The 18,311-nt window shown below is 39.5% G+C and overlaps 1 protein-coding gene across 3 annotated transcripts in view; it reads right to left on the minus strand.

The window, feature by feature from the left end:
• The window catches only part of IBTK (inhibitor of Bruton tyrosine kinase), a 57,724-nt gene extending 42,064 nt beyond the window's left edge, over positions 1 to 15,660 (minus strand). For all 3 annotated transcript variants that reach the window (XM_027782676.2, XM_027782678.2, XM_027782671.2), the window contains exons 1-5: positions 15,470 to 15,660; positions 6,742 to 7,409; positions 3,242 to 3,338; positions 2,228 to 2,352; positions 1,091 to 1,201 (exon numbers count right to left, since the gene is read on the minus strand). In XM_027782676.2, coding sequence (XP_027638477.2) covers positions 1,091 to 1,201; positions 2,228 to 2,352; positions 3,242 to 3,338; positions 6,742 to 7,065 — 657 coding nt within the window. In that variant the 5' untranslated portion in view covers positions 7,066 to 7,409; positions 15,470 to 15,660. The remainder of the gene's footprint in view (positions 1 to 1,090; positions 1,202 to 2,227; positions 2,353 to 3,241; positions 3,339 to 6,741; positions 7,410 to 15,469) is intronic.
• Positions 15,661 to 18,311: the final 2,651 nt, after the last annotated feature.

An 18,311-nucleotide genomic window follows, 5' to 3' on the forward strand; every position in this document is an offset into this window, starting at 1 on the left:
AGACAAAAATGCATTTGAACATACAATACACTCATTAACATAATTACCACAGCCAATGCAATAAGATGAGCTGTTTTCATTTTAAATGCATCCTCTCCTACCAGGGAGATGATTTTTAAACTACCTGTTCCAAAATTAGGTTGAAAACTATAACTTCTGGACAGCTGGACAAATATTAAATATTACCTCTTTTGTTTTTCTTTTTAAATTACCATGAGCAATAAAGATTTCTCCCTCCAAAACACAGGATAATCCTAAGAAAATTCCAGAGAAGGAAGCAGTAACATCCCTGGGTAACATCCCAAATTCAAAACAGCAATTTTCAAAAAAATCTCATTTCATAGAATTGCATTTTTTTTAAAAAGTGTTCAGAATTGAGCTCCAGTCTTCACTGAACATCCAGTGACACAATATCAAGTTCTACCAGATAACTGCTATTAGAAATTTTTAAAACTTATCGTGCTGCAAACTAAATGCACACTACCAGGTAATGCACACAGGATAAGATACTAAAGTCTAAGAATTGTATTGTCATCATATCTTAGTCTCCTCAAATTTTGTTTTTGCATATTGCAATATGTACTATTCAAACAAAAATGATAGGTGAGTTTTCAGTTAATAGCTGTGCAAGTCTAGGAAGGAGCAATCCTGCCATCACTTTTCATGCCACTACAGCTCCACAGTACTGCTTTTTCCTTTGTGCCAGTCTTGACACTCATCAGATAGCATCACAAACCTATTTAAGAAGCCAGCTCAGCCAAAAACTATTTGCTTCTACTTATATGGCATCAGCTAGCCTTTAAAACAATAACTTCTTCCATAACACAGAAGTTTAACCACAGTACCTAGCTATCTTAAATTAAAATATATTTAAAAGCACATTTCTATTCTCTGCCACCTCACTAGTAGTACTGGAGAGGGTTTTTTTTTTTTCTGTTATTTGATGGGGAGCAAGGGCATTTGTTTAAAATCAACAGCAAACTCGTTTTCAAAGTACACTCACACAAACTCTAAATCACTTTTTAGACCTGATGTTTCAAATAAAAAAACCATCATGCTAGATTACACAAGATAGCATAAGATAGCACACCAGGCATGTTTGTTCATCACCATGACCCAAGCGTCCTCCTTGTCCATGTCCACATGTATAAACTTGACCTTTGTGGGAAAGGAACACAGAGTGGAATTTGCAGAGTACCACCTGAAATAAAAAGGGGTGGGGAGGAAGCAATATAGGACAAATTAATGTTCTTGAATAATCCAAGAATACCTGCCAGAACTACTGTGTGAAGAATTTCAGCTTTAAGAAAGATCTGCTTGTGAAAATACAAGTAAGATACTACTATTAATGCACAGGACCACCAAATCAAGTCATAAAACACAAAATATGTGATTTACATTTATTATGTACTGCCTAAACCTACCTGAAGAGACCTACTGTTTGTATTTATTAAAATCATTTCAAGCATGCCCCTACAGGCTAACAGAAGCTCAAAAGACTGAGTTTTAAGGACAACAATATTGCCTCAAAAGAGCTGAAGGAAACATGTTAAGACCGCAGCACAGACTGCCTGCCTTGAATGCTTGTTCAAGCTGTTCTTTTAACTTCCATGCATTCTTAAACTGAAGTCTCAAGGAGTTATTGAGGACAAAAATACTGCTACAGAAAGTGTGTTTAACAGCACGTGCTGTTTTCAACACAAGAAGAATTTTAATTCAACTTGTATCAAACAGATTCATTGTCCCACTTCACTACTGGAGTTGCACAAAAAGTCTGAAAATCGGAACAGATAAGGAGTACCATGTTTCTGGATTTATTTAATGATATATGAGCCATATATCCAAAGTAAATCATAGAAATAAAAAAAATAACTCTCCCTACCAAAATAGAGAACGATAATTTCATTGAGGGTGGTTGGGGGTGGGAGAGGAAAGCAGCAAGAATGTAATACAGCAGGCCTACTCTAGTACTCCATAGGTGCTCTAAGCTGCTTCCCAGATCAATAGAAGCTGCTTGCTGATAAATAACTAGGAAGAAAGAGAAAGAGATTGGAGGGGGTAGGGGAGGGACACATGACAAAATACCAAATACAAACACAACAAAAAAACCACAGACCCGACTTTTTTTTTCCCACGCAAAATTTCAAAACTTGGTAACATCTTCAGTATTTGTTCCCTCTCACACACCATTTCAAGTTCACTCAGAAAGGTGCCTATGTAAGAATACCTGTTTGATATACACGCCATTCCGAGGAAAAAGGTCCACCAATTCAGGATGATGTTTGCCCTGTTGACCACCATGACCCAAAGTAAAATTTATATTGTTTCCCCAGGTGTAGACTTCTGTGGGATCTGCAATGAAAAAAATTTTCTCTGCAGCTTGTAAATACACTGGTCTTGTGCATACTGACTTTGAAAAAGCAACTCCTGCTGTTTCTATCAAAAATTTGAATATGAAAGTTGTTTTTAACTAAACCTGAACTTTAAAAATATTTATTCTTGTAAGAAGTAAGGTGCTGTGACAATTTTTAACACTAACATGCTCAGGACTTGTATAACCAACGTTACTTAAACTGACTGGAAACAAGCTAAAAAGAAAAAAATTCACTGTACAACAAGACTGAACTTGGAAACATGGAGAAAAGAGGAAAGAAGGGGGTGTAGAGAAGTATAGAACAGTACATAAATAAAGAAACACTACTGGGAAAACTACTCCCCTGTCAAAGAAAATCTTGTATGCTACAAGTTATTCTTACACACAATCTCTCCAAATAGGAAATGAGTATTTAGAGTGAGTGTAACTAGCTTGCATCAAGCTACCTTGTCTAAAAAATATTCTGAAGACACAAGAACATATTCCCCTTCTTTTAACAAGACACAAAACTGATGTAAACTATCAAATTCAGAGACACTGAAGGCTCTCTAATAACTTCAATTAAAAGAGGGATGAGATCTCCACAACCTCTTTGGGTTACCTATTATATCACTTGGCTTTTTTTTTTTTTTTTTTTTTAACCTGTCATTTGTTATTCCTTCATTTTTGCTACACACATACATCCTGTGCCTACTGCCAAGATTCTGCCCCTGCTGTCTCAGGATATTCGTGACCCCATATTTTCAGGTGTATCTCATTACACAGTCCTAATTAGAAACAGAGAATTTTGTCTACACTCATATGTACATTAATACATTGCTGAAACACACCTCCTTATAAAACAATTTAAGCAATTTGATTTCTTACCAGTTTTCTTGAACACCACATGGATTGGCCTATCTTTCATCACTAGATCCAGGGCTGATAAGCCTTCTTTATCCTGGACATACAGACTAACGCCATGCTGAAAGAGGAGAGGAGGGGAAGAGAAGAGCAGAAGTTAATTTTCAGTCCACAGCTTAAAGTAAGCCAGTTAAATGTTTGAGAAGCTACATGAATCTTTAATTGAAGTTTAATATTGATGAAGTATAATCTTCAGATTCACGTAAACTGTAAGCAAACCTGAAAAAAACAGTGCAATTCTGTTCAGCCAAGTATATATCATGTTAACCTATTAACTGGAATTTTATTGTATGAATACTCACTGAGTAATAAGATGTAATCAGTGAAACACAAAGGAAACACACTTGAAAATAAAGCATGGCCATCTAGGAAGGGCAATGATTTACCAAAATGCATTCACCAGCTTTGAAGAACACATTTTCTTATATTGGCATATAGAGTCAGTTTTGACAAGCTAGAGAAGTGAGAACATCAAAAATACCCTGCAATGGCTTTGAAAACAAGCAAGGAACAGTGGTTCACAGTTGCTGAGAAAAGGCAAGAGGACATGAACAACAGAACAGCAGCATGGAAGCTTCAGAAACATAAAGCGTGAACAGGTCATTCCTTTAGAACTCAGAGCGGGGTAAATATTCTCTGTATACACTGTCTTCTCAATGCAAAAAACTGCTGCTACACCACCATTGGTTTTAAGGAAACCAAGTTTCATCAATCACATCCCAGAAGGGAAGAACTGCAGGTGTCCCCCCGCAGAACTGAGTGGATAATACTGCTGTACCTATGTACCACAGCTCATGGCTAATACAAAAGAAAACCTTACAGAATTTCACACTTAAGAAGTAAACACATGAAATAAAAAAAATCAACAGAGTGGGATTCATTCAAACATGACAGGACAAGTAGCTACATATGCAGTAGGGATTTTAACCCATAACTTCCTTTGGAAAAACACTTGCAATATGTACTATTGCAAGTTGCAGAACAACATACATTCTCCAAATTATAAAGGCTACCATACTAGCAACACTGCCCGTATTAATTCACTATATGACAGAAAGACCAACCTATTCTTATGATTTAACAAGTAGCTGGATATTCTTCTCTTTGGCAGCTACAGAAGTCATTTACAAGCAGAACACAGGCTGCAGTGCTATTCACGTGATCTGAATTTGTAAAAACAAACCCCAACTGCTGAGTGGCAAAACTTGTACTTAGATACAGTTTGAGAGTAAGTCATGACTGCCCCCAGCCCACAAAAGAAGTCTGCCATCTGCACCAGTTGTGTACCCCAGCTCTTGATTCTGGGCCCAGTACTGTTTGGCATCTTCACTAATGGCCTGGATGACAGGACAGAGTACACCCTCAGCAAGGCTGATGATGATATAAGACCAGGAGGAGTGGCTGACAAGCCAGAGAGTTATGCTGCCCTTCAGAGGGACCTTACCAGGCTGGAGCAATTGGCTCAGAGGAACTTTATGAAGTTCAATAAAGGGAAATGCAAGTCCTGGCCAGGGGAGGAGCAACCCACTATACAGCTGGAGGCCAAGTGACTGGAAAGCAGCCTGGCAGAAAAGGATCCAGGGCTCCTGGTGGACAACGAGTCCACCACAAGCTAGCAGTGTGTCCTCACAGCTAAGAATGGTAAAAGCATCCAGGGCTGCAAGTAAGTGTTGCCAACAGGTATTATTCAGCACTGGCAAGCCACAGCTGGAGTGTTGTGTTCAGGTCTGGACTCCCCAGTACAAGACAGACATACAGGAGCACATCCACCAGAACACCAAGAAACTAATGACTGAGGCATCTGACATACAAGAAGCTGAAAGCACTGGAATGCTCCGCCTAGAGAAGGTTGGGGGGGGGAGGGGAGGGGCTGTGTCTTATTAGTATGTATAAGTAACTGATTGGAGGTGAGGTGTAGATAGCAGTGATATCGACACAAGGGAACAAAAGAAACAAAGTAACAAGGGCATAAACTGAAACGTAAGAAATTCTGTTTAAACCTAAATACCATTTTTACTGCACTGGCATTAAAATATTGGAACAGATGTTTGAACCTCCATTCAAAATCCAACTGGACATAGTCCTGGGCAACCTGCTCTAGCTAACCTTGCTTGAGCAAGTGGGTTGGTCTAGCCAACCTTCAAAGATTTCTTTCTAGCTCAGCTATTTCATAAACTTATTCTGTAATCCCTTCCTGTTGTTGCTGTAATACCTTAAGGGCATATCCTTTTTATAATGCAGTACTGCACGGAGACTTCAGTTAAGGAACTGGGAAGCAGAGCACTCTCCATGAGCTGTTTCATTCCACTTCTTAGAAGAGTATCAGCAGAGCTAGCTATCAGAAAAATCTCACTCATTCATGCAGCTGATAGAAAAGTAGAATACATCTGGGGAAACCTGTACAGGTCTCTTCTAAGCAAGTATCAAAGATACAGATATACACACATGCACTAGAGGACTGATTACTTTTTCATACATCACATACAAAACTTCCAGTTTTGTAAAGAACAGAATTATATAAATTCTCACGCCAGCAACGACTTCTGTCAACTTTCATGGAAACTTCCTCACTGTGTAAGGGTACAGAACATGAAATACGTATTTAACAGTTATCAGACCTTCAAGAACTAAAAAATACTGGATCTACAACCATTTTGCTTAAAATCTTGTTGAAAGCAGAGTTTTCTGTTTACAAACCGCTAGTCATTGCAATTTAAAAAGGCTGAACTCAAAATGGAAAGTTGTCTGCCTTAAAAGGTATGCTTTTAAGTAACCCTGAACCACAAATATTTCATTTTCTTACATGGTTAAGGGACCCTGAACAGATCTCAGCCACATGTAGCTTTCCCTTTGCTATACTTGGGACAGGAAGAACAGAAGGAAAGACAATCAAAACTAAACACAACTTCCGAAGTGGTAGGGAATCAACAGCAATTGCAAGAAAGGAATAAGGGGTATTGAGCAAAAGCCCTGGTTAAAATATGAATGAAATAGGGATTTGCTTAGTAAAATGCTCCGTATCTTGAAGTGCTATCTCTCAAATGCAAGATTCACTTCTCATTATAACTCTACTCAAGCTTTCATTATTTTATGTTCTCTAAAAGCGCTACTTGGTACAGGGTTTTTTTTTTTCTTTATTGAAGAGTCTATTTTTAGAGTATATTTAGTCTGATCACTCTCCACTTTTAAGATCCTGACCCTGATATCATCCACACAAACCAGTCTTCAAGGAAGTCCAGTTACTCAGGGATCCTTACTCAGTGCTGATTTCTGCATGGGCAAAGGCAGTTATCTTGTATGAACACAGAGACAACGTTTCAGTAAATCAATGTACTGTGATCTAAACACAGTATTAAGACAATCCTCAAGAGGCTTTCAGTCAAGTTTAAACCCCGCTTTTACACAACCGATAAAACCCTAAAACTTGTAGATACCAAGGAAAACTAAAGTTGCAAATCACTCACCTTCAGTAATGACAAAACACAATCAATGTATCCATAAAATATACTTCTGTGCAAAGCTGTCCATCCAGACTCTTTATCTTTTGCCAAGAGATCTACTCCTTTGGTCTCAGCCAACCAGTCTAGCACGCCTTTTTTGCCACAAGATGAAGCAAGATGTATAACATTTCTACCAAAGGCATCCTTTATAGTTGCAGCATTGTAGCAGTAAGAAGAGAGAAAGGCCTTGATCTGGCCTTCGCTTCCTCTGGTTACTACAGAAATAACATCCAAAGCATGCTGTAGAGATCGACACTTTGAAGTACAATCTGGCATGAGAGAATTCATCTTCACTTCTAAAGCTGCTCCTTTCCTTAAGGGGAACAACCCTTAAGTGTATCAAGGCACTCCAATTTAGTATACAACACAGTGCCTTAAAAAATTTGTAATTCCGAAGATGTAAATCCAGTTTTATTGAGCTGCCATCAGAAATCTTTGTACTGTTACGTTTGGCACTTGATCCAAATAAATACTTATAAATATATATTTTTAGAAGTCTTATTTCACCATCTTATATAACAAATGTTCTTGTCCATAGAAAATTCCAAAAGTGAACTAACTCACGTGTGCAGAGGGGGATTCCCCCTCCACACTACCTTATTCTTCTAAAACTCCATAATTGCAAGGGAGACCTGAAAGAGAACAAACCAGAACACATTAGTAAACAAAAATTATTTTCCTAAGCAACTGTACCTATTTAAATGCATATCAAACTAGCACTTGTAAGTTCAAGAGCAATGTGGCAAGGGTTAACTTGCATGTCCCATGCCATTTGAGCTAATACTCAGGCATTCAGTCAGTTCAAAAAAACATTAGTCCCTTTGCCACCCCAGCCTCCAAAGGCACCTCCTCCCTTTCTCTGATATAAATCTTTGAGGCTACATTGTGAACTGGATCCAAAAAAGTAATCTGAAGGAAAAGAAAAAGGTTGTTTTCCCAGACTTAGGGTCCTTAGGACCCTGAGAGTTTACCATCTGATTATATCACTACTTTGTGATCACAAACCAAGAACTGAACTAAAAGGAGGGGGACACCAAAACAGAAACACCCACCAACAAATCCCCATAGCTGTTGAGTACATCTAGGCTATCAGCAGCTTTGCCAGTCACACAGAAGGATGGAGGGACCACCACAGTTTCCTTTAGCCACTGCAAAAAAGCATTATGCCCCTCTTTCTTCCCTCTTTCTTCTCCCTGGCCTGAATGTCTACCCATCTGCCTACTGAGTCTCTTCAGCAGAACCAACAGGAAGGCTCCTCTCCACCGCTCCCTGAGCCGCTGACAAAGGTGAGAGGAAAGATGGCAACAGAGTAAAGACAAGCAACTTGTACAAGAGACATGAATTCAGAATTTTGGTGCTCATGTAGGGCTAAGAGCTAAAGCTCTTGAAACAGGCAAGAAGACATGAAGGTCTAAGGTGGAAGGGGTTAGGGAGGAAGAAGAAGGAAAAGGAGGCAAAGATACAAATTCTTCATAAAAATATATTGGCTGGGGCATACAGCATTTCTGCTTATCTGTGCCTACTTCAGCATATCCATCTTTCTCTGGCATCCGCTTTCTCAAAAGTAAAAAAGGCCTGACAGAAGCACTCATCTAACCTATTAAAAACGTGAAGCTATACTTAAAAGGATTACAGTACATGAAGTACAGACAGCAGTCTAAAAATCATACATAAACCCATCTAAAACAGAAAAAGTGAACTATATACATCACTGATACACTGCCTAATTTAATGTGAACTGCTATTCAGTCCCCAAAACACACGCTTCAATCTTTCAAGTGTAAATTGCAAACTGAGTGAAGTAGTATTCAATCATGTTATACTCTTTGAAGTTTTTGCTTGCTATGCAAACTGTAGTTTAAAGTTGTTCTACCCATGAGTAAAATATGCCAAAAGAAGCTGGGCAATGTCATCATGAAAACTGAAATGTTAAGAAATCCTTGGGAGAGAAAAAAAGAGCAAACAAAAAAACCAACAAAACAAAAAAAACCTCACCCTGCTATCTTTCCAGCTCAGCAGTCATTATAGATGTGCACACCCCACTCCTTGGCCCACACCCCCTTCAAAAACACCTGTTAGTTAGCTTCCACTGGTTTTCAGGCACTGAATGTATAACCATATTTTGTTAATGTCTCTTATCTGCAAAGACTTGTCAGGAAAATACAATTTTGTTTGGAAAAGAAAACAGAAATACCAGTCCTCCTATTTCAAGAATTATCCTCAAGATTGCCACCAAGCTGAAAGCAATCAGTTTACAACAAGCATTAGTAATGCAATCTAAACTTCCAAGGAAAAAAAAAATAACCCAAGAGTATTCGTTTAAACATGTTATGACAAAGTCCTCAACAATTATTTTCCCACCTCATTCAGAAAAGTTTAAATACTTGGAATGGGAATCTAGAGATCAGAATTTGTTTAGTATGTACCTTCAAAACAATTTCAAATAGATGGTAATTGAAGGAGGGGTGGGGAAGTAGTTTTTATTCAGTGCAATTTAGCCCCTCATCCCTGACCAGGAGTAACATTCATAACTATTTCAGAGACCAAAATTGACCACAACTGTTTAGCTTAACATTTGTCACAGCAAGCTTCAGTTCACTTCACAGGGCATTTTACAACCAACATACAAACTTCTGCAGTAACTCAAGAAATTTTACATATACCTGTGTGGACTCTTCTCCCTTCACCTTCTCTAAAGCCTCACACTATAAAGAAAAGCGAATCACTGCTGCAAGCTTGAAAAACATTCTAGTTTCATAGAACACAGCCTGACTTGCTGCTCCGCAGAATCAAAGTGTGTCAGGTGACTGCTATCAGCAGACTCACACTGCCTGTGCATCAAACACCTTTCTAAATAGTAACAATTAAAAAAAAGTAAAATTCAGAGACTACAGGAAAAACATCAGAAGTGCTATTATTCTCAAACCAATTTGTCACATTTCATCAATATATCACTAGGCAATAAAATTATGATGTTGAAGAAGTATAAATTTTACATATGCCTTGTAAAGCACATCTTAAATATAATTCACTGTTAAGACATCGCTATTAGTGCTACAAATAAAGAAAAGTAAAATTAAAAAGAACATAAAGAAAAATTACTCAGGGGACTCAAAAAATTAACTACTCTGTTAGGTAACCTGATATGAAATGGAACCACCACCCAAGGAAGGAGTCCTGCCATGCCCCATGCCACTCCTTCCCTTGTGCAGGTACACACCTATTTAAGACAATGAATTGTATGAGAAAATGATTCAGATGAAAGTTAAATCCTGGTTCCAAAGATAGTTGTGTCATTACAGGAACAGAGAGGCCAAAGAAAAACAACTTTAAAGCACCTGAGCTCTAGCTTCACCAAACACGAAAATACTGTGAACAAACCACTCATTAAAAAGTATCTGCTACCAGATAGAAACACAACCCTGTTTACCTCACAATAGCTCCACTATGGTGACATTTACTGAAGCTATGTGAAAACTGACTCTGCTGAATTATTTCTTTAGAAGTCATTCTAACCCAGCCCTCCTTTACTATAAACATTACAACACTAGATACTGTATTAGTACATTGATACATGCACCCTGAGTTTCGAGGCTGTAGATCAAATTTTCACCCCTCCACAGTAAAGACTGTCACACCAATGACACAAACTATCATGTTATTGCAACATCTGAGAAGGGTTAATAATCAGATATGACTATTTTTAAATACAAAGGAGGTTCATAAGTGAAACCTTAAAACTTTAAAATTGTGAACTGACACTCAAGTCTGTGTGAAAACCTTAGTGCTGTCCAAATGCTTACTTCTAGTATATGGGGTCCCAGCTGAATGAACAGCACCTGAAGTAAGCACAGAATAGGAACAGCACCAGCATTTACTAAACTTTGGATGAAAATGTCTAAAATACAGTGCCCTTTCGATTATGTGTCTGCTTTTATTTGCAGATATTTCTGTAGGCTTCTCTGCGCTAATCATATTCATGTTATAATACTAGTGTCCTCCTAATGATCTAATTATTAAAAGACATAAATAGCTAAAAGAGATTATATCTTTTAAACATTTTTATTATACGACAGGTATCATGTGAAATCCAAATTATTTTTAAAAACTGGTTCCTAATTAGCATTTTCATTATAGAAAACAAATCACAAAAAAAAAAAATATGGAGGAATTGGAGCATTATTAAGATTATCCCGAAGATGTTTTACTTCAGCAGCAAGCAGGTTGCTGCATTTTTCCTTAGAGGTATGAGCTACTTATTAAACATGTTCACACCCAGGAAAATCTGAAAGATTACAACCAAATTGGAAGCAATTCCTAAGTAGCAAGAAAGTGTTTGTGGTATCTCACCACCTGGAAGTGAGTGGGTAGAGCCCTCCCACTCAGCTCTTCCCCTTAGAGAAGGCAAAGCACCACTGCACTGCAGCTGTCAGACACCCTCCAAGGAGTGCATCAGACGCGTCACCTGACCTTACAGAGCCAGAACTCCTACAGCCAGAAAAGCAGCTCTCTAACTACTGTGGTTGTCTGAAATACCTGTTTCTTTCAAGAAGTCACTACAAATAGGCAATGATTTGGCACTTTTTTGCCAAAATGTCTAAAAATCAAAACTATCACACCTCTCTTTAGTATCAAATTAACTAAGATTCTATGTATCTGTACGACCAAGCTAACAAATAACCAAATAACTAAGGATGATGATTGTAGATTTCATTTCCTGCAAACAGCAGAGGGAAGACATGAAATCCTGAGATTCTGTTCAATCATTGCGAAAAATTAAAATAAAAAGAGTTGGCAGAAGTTTCCCACTGTGAAGTTCCAGAAATCTCTCTGCGTATCAAAGCTGCTTACAAGGCACTTCTGGTGAGTTAGTGTTCTTCAAGTCCAAGGGTTCTGCTTACCTATTTTTGTTATCCGAGAGGCTTCCCAGAATAGATAAAAAATATGTCATCGGTTGTGTTCCGGTAATACAAATCTCACAAAAATTAACCCAGAAGAAATAAATGATGATACCAAAGCCCCCCCTACTACATAACTGTTTCTTAGTCACTATCTTTCAGAAAATAAACGCTGTGAAAGCAGAGCATATTCAGCACAAATTCTTGTGATGTCTAGAACAGAGACATTTAGCACAGAGGCATTGCAAGCTACTGGATGAAGGAAAATATAGGCTGGTTGTTTCTACATCTGTAGGATCATGTTCTCCACCAACATATTCCCAATTTTCTTTTTTTCTAGCACATATTTCCATACAGGTTTTGCATTCTTGATGCAAAGGTACAAGGGTGCTATCAAAAAAGAAACAGCAACCAACCCTTATCACATGGCTGGCAGTTTCAATGTCTATCTATGGTATCCAATCTGGGAGGCACACATTTGACACCAGAACTCATATCTGTGGTCTTTCAGATTCTTCCTGATGAAAGCCTATACTCAGTATTAGATCTAGCAAAATCTGCCTAACCTGGATGGGGATACCAGTACCATGGCAGTGGCTAATAGCTGCTGGTGTGGGTTTTTTGGTCTTAATAAAGACAACAGTCTCACATGCAAGTGAAAGAGAAAACAGAAGAGATTCAGCTAGTTAGAATGCAGTGCCATCTGAAGACAGATTGCTGGTTTTGCATCTTCCATACACACTTCATTAAATGTCAAATTAGCGACTTGAACTTGAAATCCAGCTTTAGGCTGCTCTACTAAGAATATATTTCTCAAGACCTTATTTGATCTTCAAATTGGCATAACCTCATTCCAGTCACTGTTTTTTCTGTTGGCTTTTTTTTAAATTATTATTATTAAGAAAAATAAGATACTTTTCTAAATATCAGTTGCATCTACAATGCACTTGGTGAAAAACTACCTAGTATTTGGCTGCCCTAAAATGGAACTAAATAATGGTTTCTATTTTCCGTATAACAGAAGCCTAGAGTTTTACTTGTCAATCTTAATATTCCTCCTTAAAAAAAAAAGTAAACAATATGGCTTTTCAGAAGGTGCAAAATTCATTTGCTCTGAAATTAAGCTGATAAATGAAAAGAAATATAACTGGCACTATCACACGCTTCGGGAAGGTTAAGTCCATCCTTGTAAGGGTATTGCAAGTTGTTACAGATTTCCAGGGTGGAGTGGAAGGGGGGTTGCTTTTTAAACAAGCATTCTGACATTTGATAATATTCTCCAAGTTAGTCCATTCACACTTGATTCATAACACCACAAAAGACCTGTAACCATAACAGCGTGGAAATCCTGAAAATACTTGTACCTAAAACAAACTTCGCCATGCAGACTACTTGATAAGTAAGCTAATATAAAAAAAAAAAAAAAATCACAATCTAAAGCTTACAGACTTAAGGCCAAGGGAATTTGCGACCACAGTACTGACTTTCCAGGATTTTCGGCCAACTGTAGTCTTACCTAATGGCAACTTTCACTAATACACATTAAAGCAACATACACATTAAGCAACATACCCTCAAGGAAACACAGATGAATTTCCAGATAAATAACAGCAAACACACCTTTCAGCTACAAGCAGCACATTATCCAAGGTTTCAAAGAACAGCTACACTACTAATTTCTACTCAGATTACACATCCACAGAGGATTTAACCTGGTCAGAAACTCCCTGCTCATTTGTTGAAGTCTGGGCATAAATCTAAGCTTTTCAACCCCTTGAATCTGAATACACAATATATTTTAGGAGTGGGGAAAGTGACAGAATATACAAGGAAAAAAGGTTAAATCTAAGTTATGCAGCACCTTAAGAGTAGTTTGGCAGTCAGAAATTCTCACATACAGTCTTTTTAAAAAAGCACCTTCTTCTCAACTACATTACAAGGGCATTGCAATACAAGGCACAGAAAGCAAGGGTTCTGCTCTTCTCAATACACAAAACATCAAGTAGGCTGCTGCCTCTAGCTCAAACATCAAGTTTTAAGAGAAGTAGATAAATAGAAGAAACTTTGGAAAGAACAACTAGGATTCAGGAAGTTTATAAGACAACCCATGAGTACAGGCTGAGCACATTCAATCTATTTTCTTTTTCAGCTGCAGTTTCTACAGACCACCCAGAGCCTTTGAATGACAGCTTTTACATAAAGAAGACAAATCAATACTGTAGTCCATTTTAGCCCTGACAGTGAGATAAGTAGTTATTTGTTCAGATTTCTTAAGGGATTAAGATTATATGTCAGGAAGAACTTTCAAATGATAAACTGAATGCTAATGAGGCTCTCAAAATGGGCCAGGCGAAGTTTTAAATAAGTGACCTGCCTAAAATTAAAGCTATGGAGGAAAACCAACTTGCTTCAAAAAACACCATGTTCCGCCATACCTGCTACATCCCCTGGGCCACTGGAGATCCAAGCTACTTCATTTACTGAAGTAAACAAAGAGGTCAGAGCCTCTGTGCCACCACTTGGCAGGTACACCCTGGTACAGGTGACCATTAGAGATTCTCTCCAGACTTTCCACAACTTCCGCCTTCACAGCAACAACAGCGTAATCCTTATCAGGATGAGACATTCAGTGATCCAATAACATTTGCTCCTAACAGGACTAACAAGTACTTGCAATTAAAGGCAGACACGTCTGTCAAAAAACCACCAAAGTACCATTGATAGCTAAATCTAGCACATGTCAGAGCACATCTGTTAGTCAGGAATCACAGTACATAAACAGTAAACTCTGAAATACTGTGCTTGGCTTATCTTGAAACAGTCAAAACTACTTATATTTAATAACTCAACACTGTCCAAAAAGTTAAAGCATGAAGTGTTATAGACAAATACAGTGTGTGCAGTTATAGGCATTTCCACAAAACACTGGAACCTTCTCTAGATTTTTTCTTGAAATAGATAACCTGAAGGTAAGTCAAGAGCAATGAACCACGAATGTGTGCTTGTATTTCACACTTAAAACTATATCCAATAAATAACATCAAGTCTTAGGAAAAGCTGACTTTTCAGAATGAACTCAGAACATTTGGTACAGTATTATTAAAGAGTACCCACATCAGGTGTTGGGCAATTATTATTTTTTTGGTAAACCACAAAATGTTGTCAGTTTCCACGAAGAGACAACTACAATGACCATGACAGCAAAAAGCCAGATTTCAGACATCAGGTAGTTGGCCCCTAAAAAGACCACACGAAAAATCCTTTTAACTAAACTACGAGATTTCAGCTCTCTAGTGCCTACGTTGCTGCTTAAAGCCAGCAAGACTGTGAGCTGCTCCCAAAAGCCGCAGACAAGTATCATCAAGAAGGCCAGGGACACAACAAGCTTCCCGGGAATCTCCAGCTAAGGAAACCTGGCAGAGGCTGCTGCCAGTGTCAAGAGTGGGAAGATCTTAAGTGTTTCAAAGAGCCAGCCACAGGCTAGGGGCAGAGGTGGCCGCTTTGACTCCCACTACACCAAGTCCACGTAGCCGGGAAGCGACAAGCGACAGAAGAGACTTATCAAAACAGGCGGCGCAGACACTTTTCTTCCGCCTCGAAGCCGGTCCCCTCCCATCCTACGTGGCCGGCTGTCCTTTACCGTCCCTGGCTCTCCTGCCTGGGGCTCTCCTCATTCCTACGGCCCCCCTCCACCGCCGTCCCGTCCCGTCCGGCAGGGCCAGCCATGACGCTGCCCCTCCCCCAGGCCCGGCTCCCCCTTCGGACACATCAGCAGGTCGCGGCCCGCCCCTCACCAGTCGCTAGATGAATGGGCTCGGGCGGACAGGGCGGGACGCGCTCTGGGCAGCGCGGGGGCTCATCCTCAGTGACACCGGGCAAGGGCCAGACTGCTGCGGCTACCGCGACACCTCCAGCGGCAACGCGGACAGCCCGTGTCACCACCTCACAGCGGGGCGCAGAGACAGCAGGCACCGCACCCCGGAAGAAGCAAGCAGCTGATTGGTCGCGGTGCCGCCGCACCTCGCGTGCCGATTGGCTGCCACAGCGGCCTGGGCTCCGCCCCCACGGCGGAGCCCGGATCGACTGACAGGCCGGGTCAGGTAGCGAAAGGGGCTCGAGAGGGCGGGACGGGCCTGGGGGCGGAGCCTGCGGGGGCGGGCCGGCCCGCGGGGTGCCAGGGTTAAACCAAAATGGCCGCCGCAGGTGCGAGGTGGTGGCGGCGCGCGTAGAGGAGGGAGTGAGGAAGGGAGCTGGAAATAACGGGGGGAGTGCAGGTGAAGGTCGGAAAGCTGTGGTGCGTCAGTGCCTTTTTGTGTCAGTCTTCACGCGAGAAGCAGCGTAGCCGGCTGTAAGGAAAGTGGGCGGGTTTCTGGCAAGGGAACACCTCTCCTGGACTCGAAAGCAGATACTTAAATAGCCTGCAGGTCTCTGGAAAACAGTGAAGCGAGAGAAAATATCGAGGAGGCTGTGTCGAGGCAGATTGTCTTAAGCCAGTGTAATTTCTCTGACAGAGCAAGTGGCCTAATTTATGACATACATCTTGATTTTTGTGAGGCTTTTGGCAACAGCTCAGTAGTCTCATAAGCAAACTTGGTATGTACATAAGGATTTGAAAAACTGCTCTTGTAGTTACCTACAGTTCACTTCATTTGTGTTTCAAGTAAACTCTTATAAGGGCTCAACTCGGGCTATGTTTTTAATTTATACCTTGAATGATGTGACGGGTGGTACAGATTAGAGATTAATCTCGAACAGGATTAGGGTGTAGCATTTTAGGGTGGGAAGCTAGGAACCAAGACAAACAGTACCTAACATAAAATACAGAGTAAAAAAATCAAACATAACTTTTCTCCAAAATACAGAAAATACATTAATGATATGTTAATATTAATGCTGATGGCCAGAGTTTCTATGTGTTTCTTTAAAGCCACAGTTTCATCCCATGTAGTGCAAGCATTAAAAGACATTTAAAAAACCTATCTATTTTTTAAGCCACACAACATTTGCTGTTGAAACACATTACATGTGTTCTTCAGCAGCAGTTCTATTTGGGGAAGATTGAGTAGAAGTTGTATGTAGGTGAATCTCAAGTATTTTCTCCATTTCCAAATGCTTGGTTTGCCAGCAGTCATTCACCATTGTAACTAACCCTGCATGCTATGTGAAGTTTATTTATGCATTCTTTTCCTAGTGATAGCTTCTTTCTGCTTCAGTCATAAGCATCTCAGAGGTGGCCTTGTTCCAAGTATGCTGCCAGCTGGACTAAGAACAGTAATGATCATCTGGGGAGATAAGGAGGTCCAAATACAACCGAAGTCAGTCATGAACAATGCTTTGTTGTGCAATATGAAATACGAATTCAAGTGAATAGCTGGGACTGGCATCCTTTGAAGAGGTAAACAGCACACTGGAAGGATCAGGAGGCTTAAAGTAGAAAAAGGCCCAAGGCAACGTGAATAGATTCTGTGTGAGGAAAAATAATTTCTAAGAAGCTGGACTGCCCCTCAGGTCTTTCAGACAAAATACTACTGTCAAGAATAGAAAACTATAGCAGAGGACACAGAAATGTTAGAAGATAATACTGAGTGAAGAATAGGACTTGATGGAGTTCAAGTCAGCCAAAACCTTGACAGAATAACCAAAAGCTTTTAGCAATGGGTTTCTATGCAAAAGTTTGACCTCCTTTGCAGGACTCAATATTTTAATGGAAAAAATGAGATATTAACTACTTTACCTTTTGTTTATTGTTCAGGCTTTTCTGATTGTCCCCAGCTCATAGGTTAGTAATAGAAATTCCTGCTACTTTGTGCTGCCTCTGCAAAAGCAGCGAACTAATGAATACCATTCACAGAATCAGGATTATATAGTTTGATTTGCAGAGATATGTTGGTGTGATAAGGTAATGTAAAACAAAACCACCTCAAGCAGGTTAACTTGAGCCTCTGTTTAAATTACTGGTTTTTTCTTGTTTTGTTTTTTTTTTTACCAGTGGAAAATGACAATGTTATTGCAGAAAATTATACCATTTTAAGCCTTTCAGAAGGCATTACAGGCAGTGGAGATGAAAAGCCAGTAACAAGTCAGGGAAGAGTTTTTTAATGAGATAATCCAACAGTCGGATTTGTGAGTTCTTGAAGCAAGTAGTATGTGCCTGACAGTTAGGAACTGTTCTTTTTTTTTTCTCAGTTGGTGATGAAAACATCTGAATTATCACAAATAAACATGTAATTGTCTTGTAGGAAAAGAATGTGTCTGACCGCCATTGTTAATTTTTACAGCAGCTCTAGACTTCAAGTCAAAAATTCCTCAAAAAAATGAAAAGAACGGCACTTAAAAAGGAAAACCCATATACTTAGCCACCTTCACAATTTGAGGAGGAACATCAATTCTTGAGAGGCTTAATTAGCCTACAGACTATATTTTTTCTCTTCATATGCATCTCAGTTCATTGACTGTTGAAGGGTTATAGATTGACTGTGCTCCAAATGTGTATACTCATTTAAGGTTAGGGGAGATAAATCTGGGCTGTGAGGAGGACATTACCCCATCAGGCAGCTTAGGCAGCTTTCTGGCGACCTATGGATCCTAGCCATCCATCCAGAGTAGTCTGCAGAAATACTGAGTTAAAGTTCCATG

This window comes from Falco peregrinus, chromosome 7 (assembly GCF_023634155.1).
Source record: "Falco peregrinus isolate bFalPer1 chromosome 7, bFalPer1.pri, whole genome shotgun sequence".
Classification (NCBI taxonomy): Eukaryota; Metazoa; Chordata; class Aves; order Falconiformes; family Falconidae; genus Falco; species Falco peregrinus.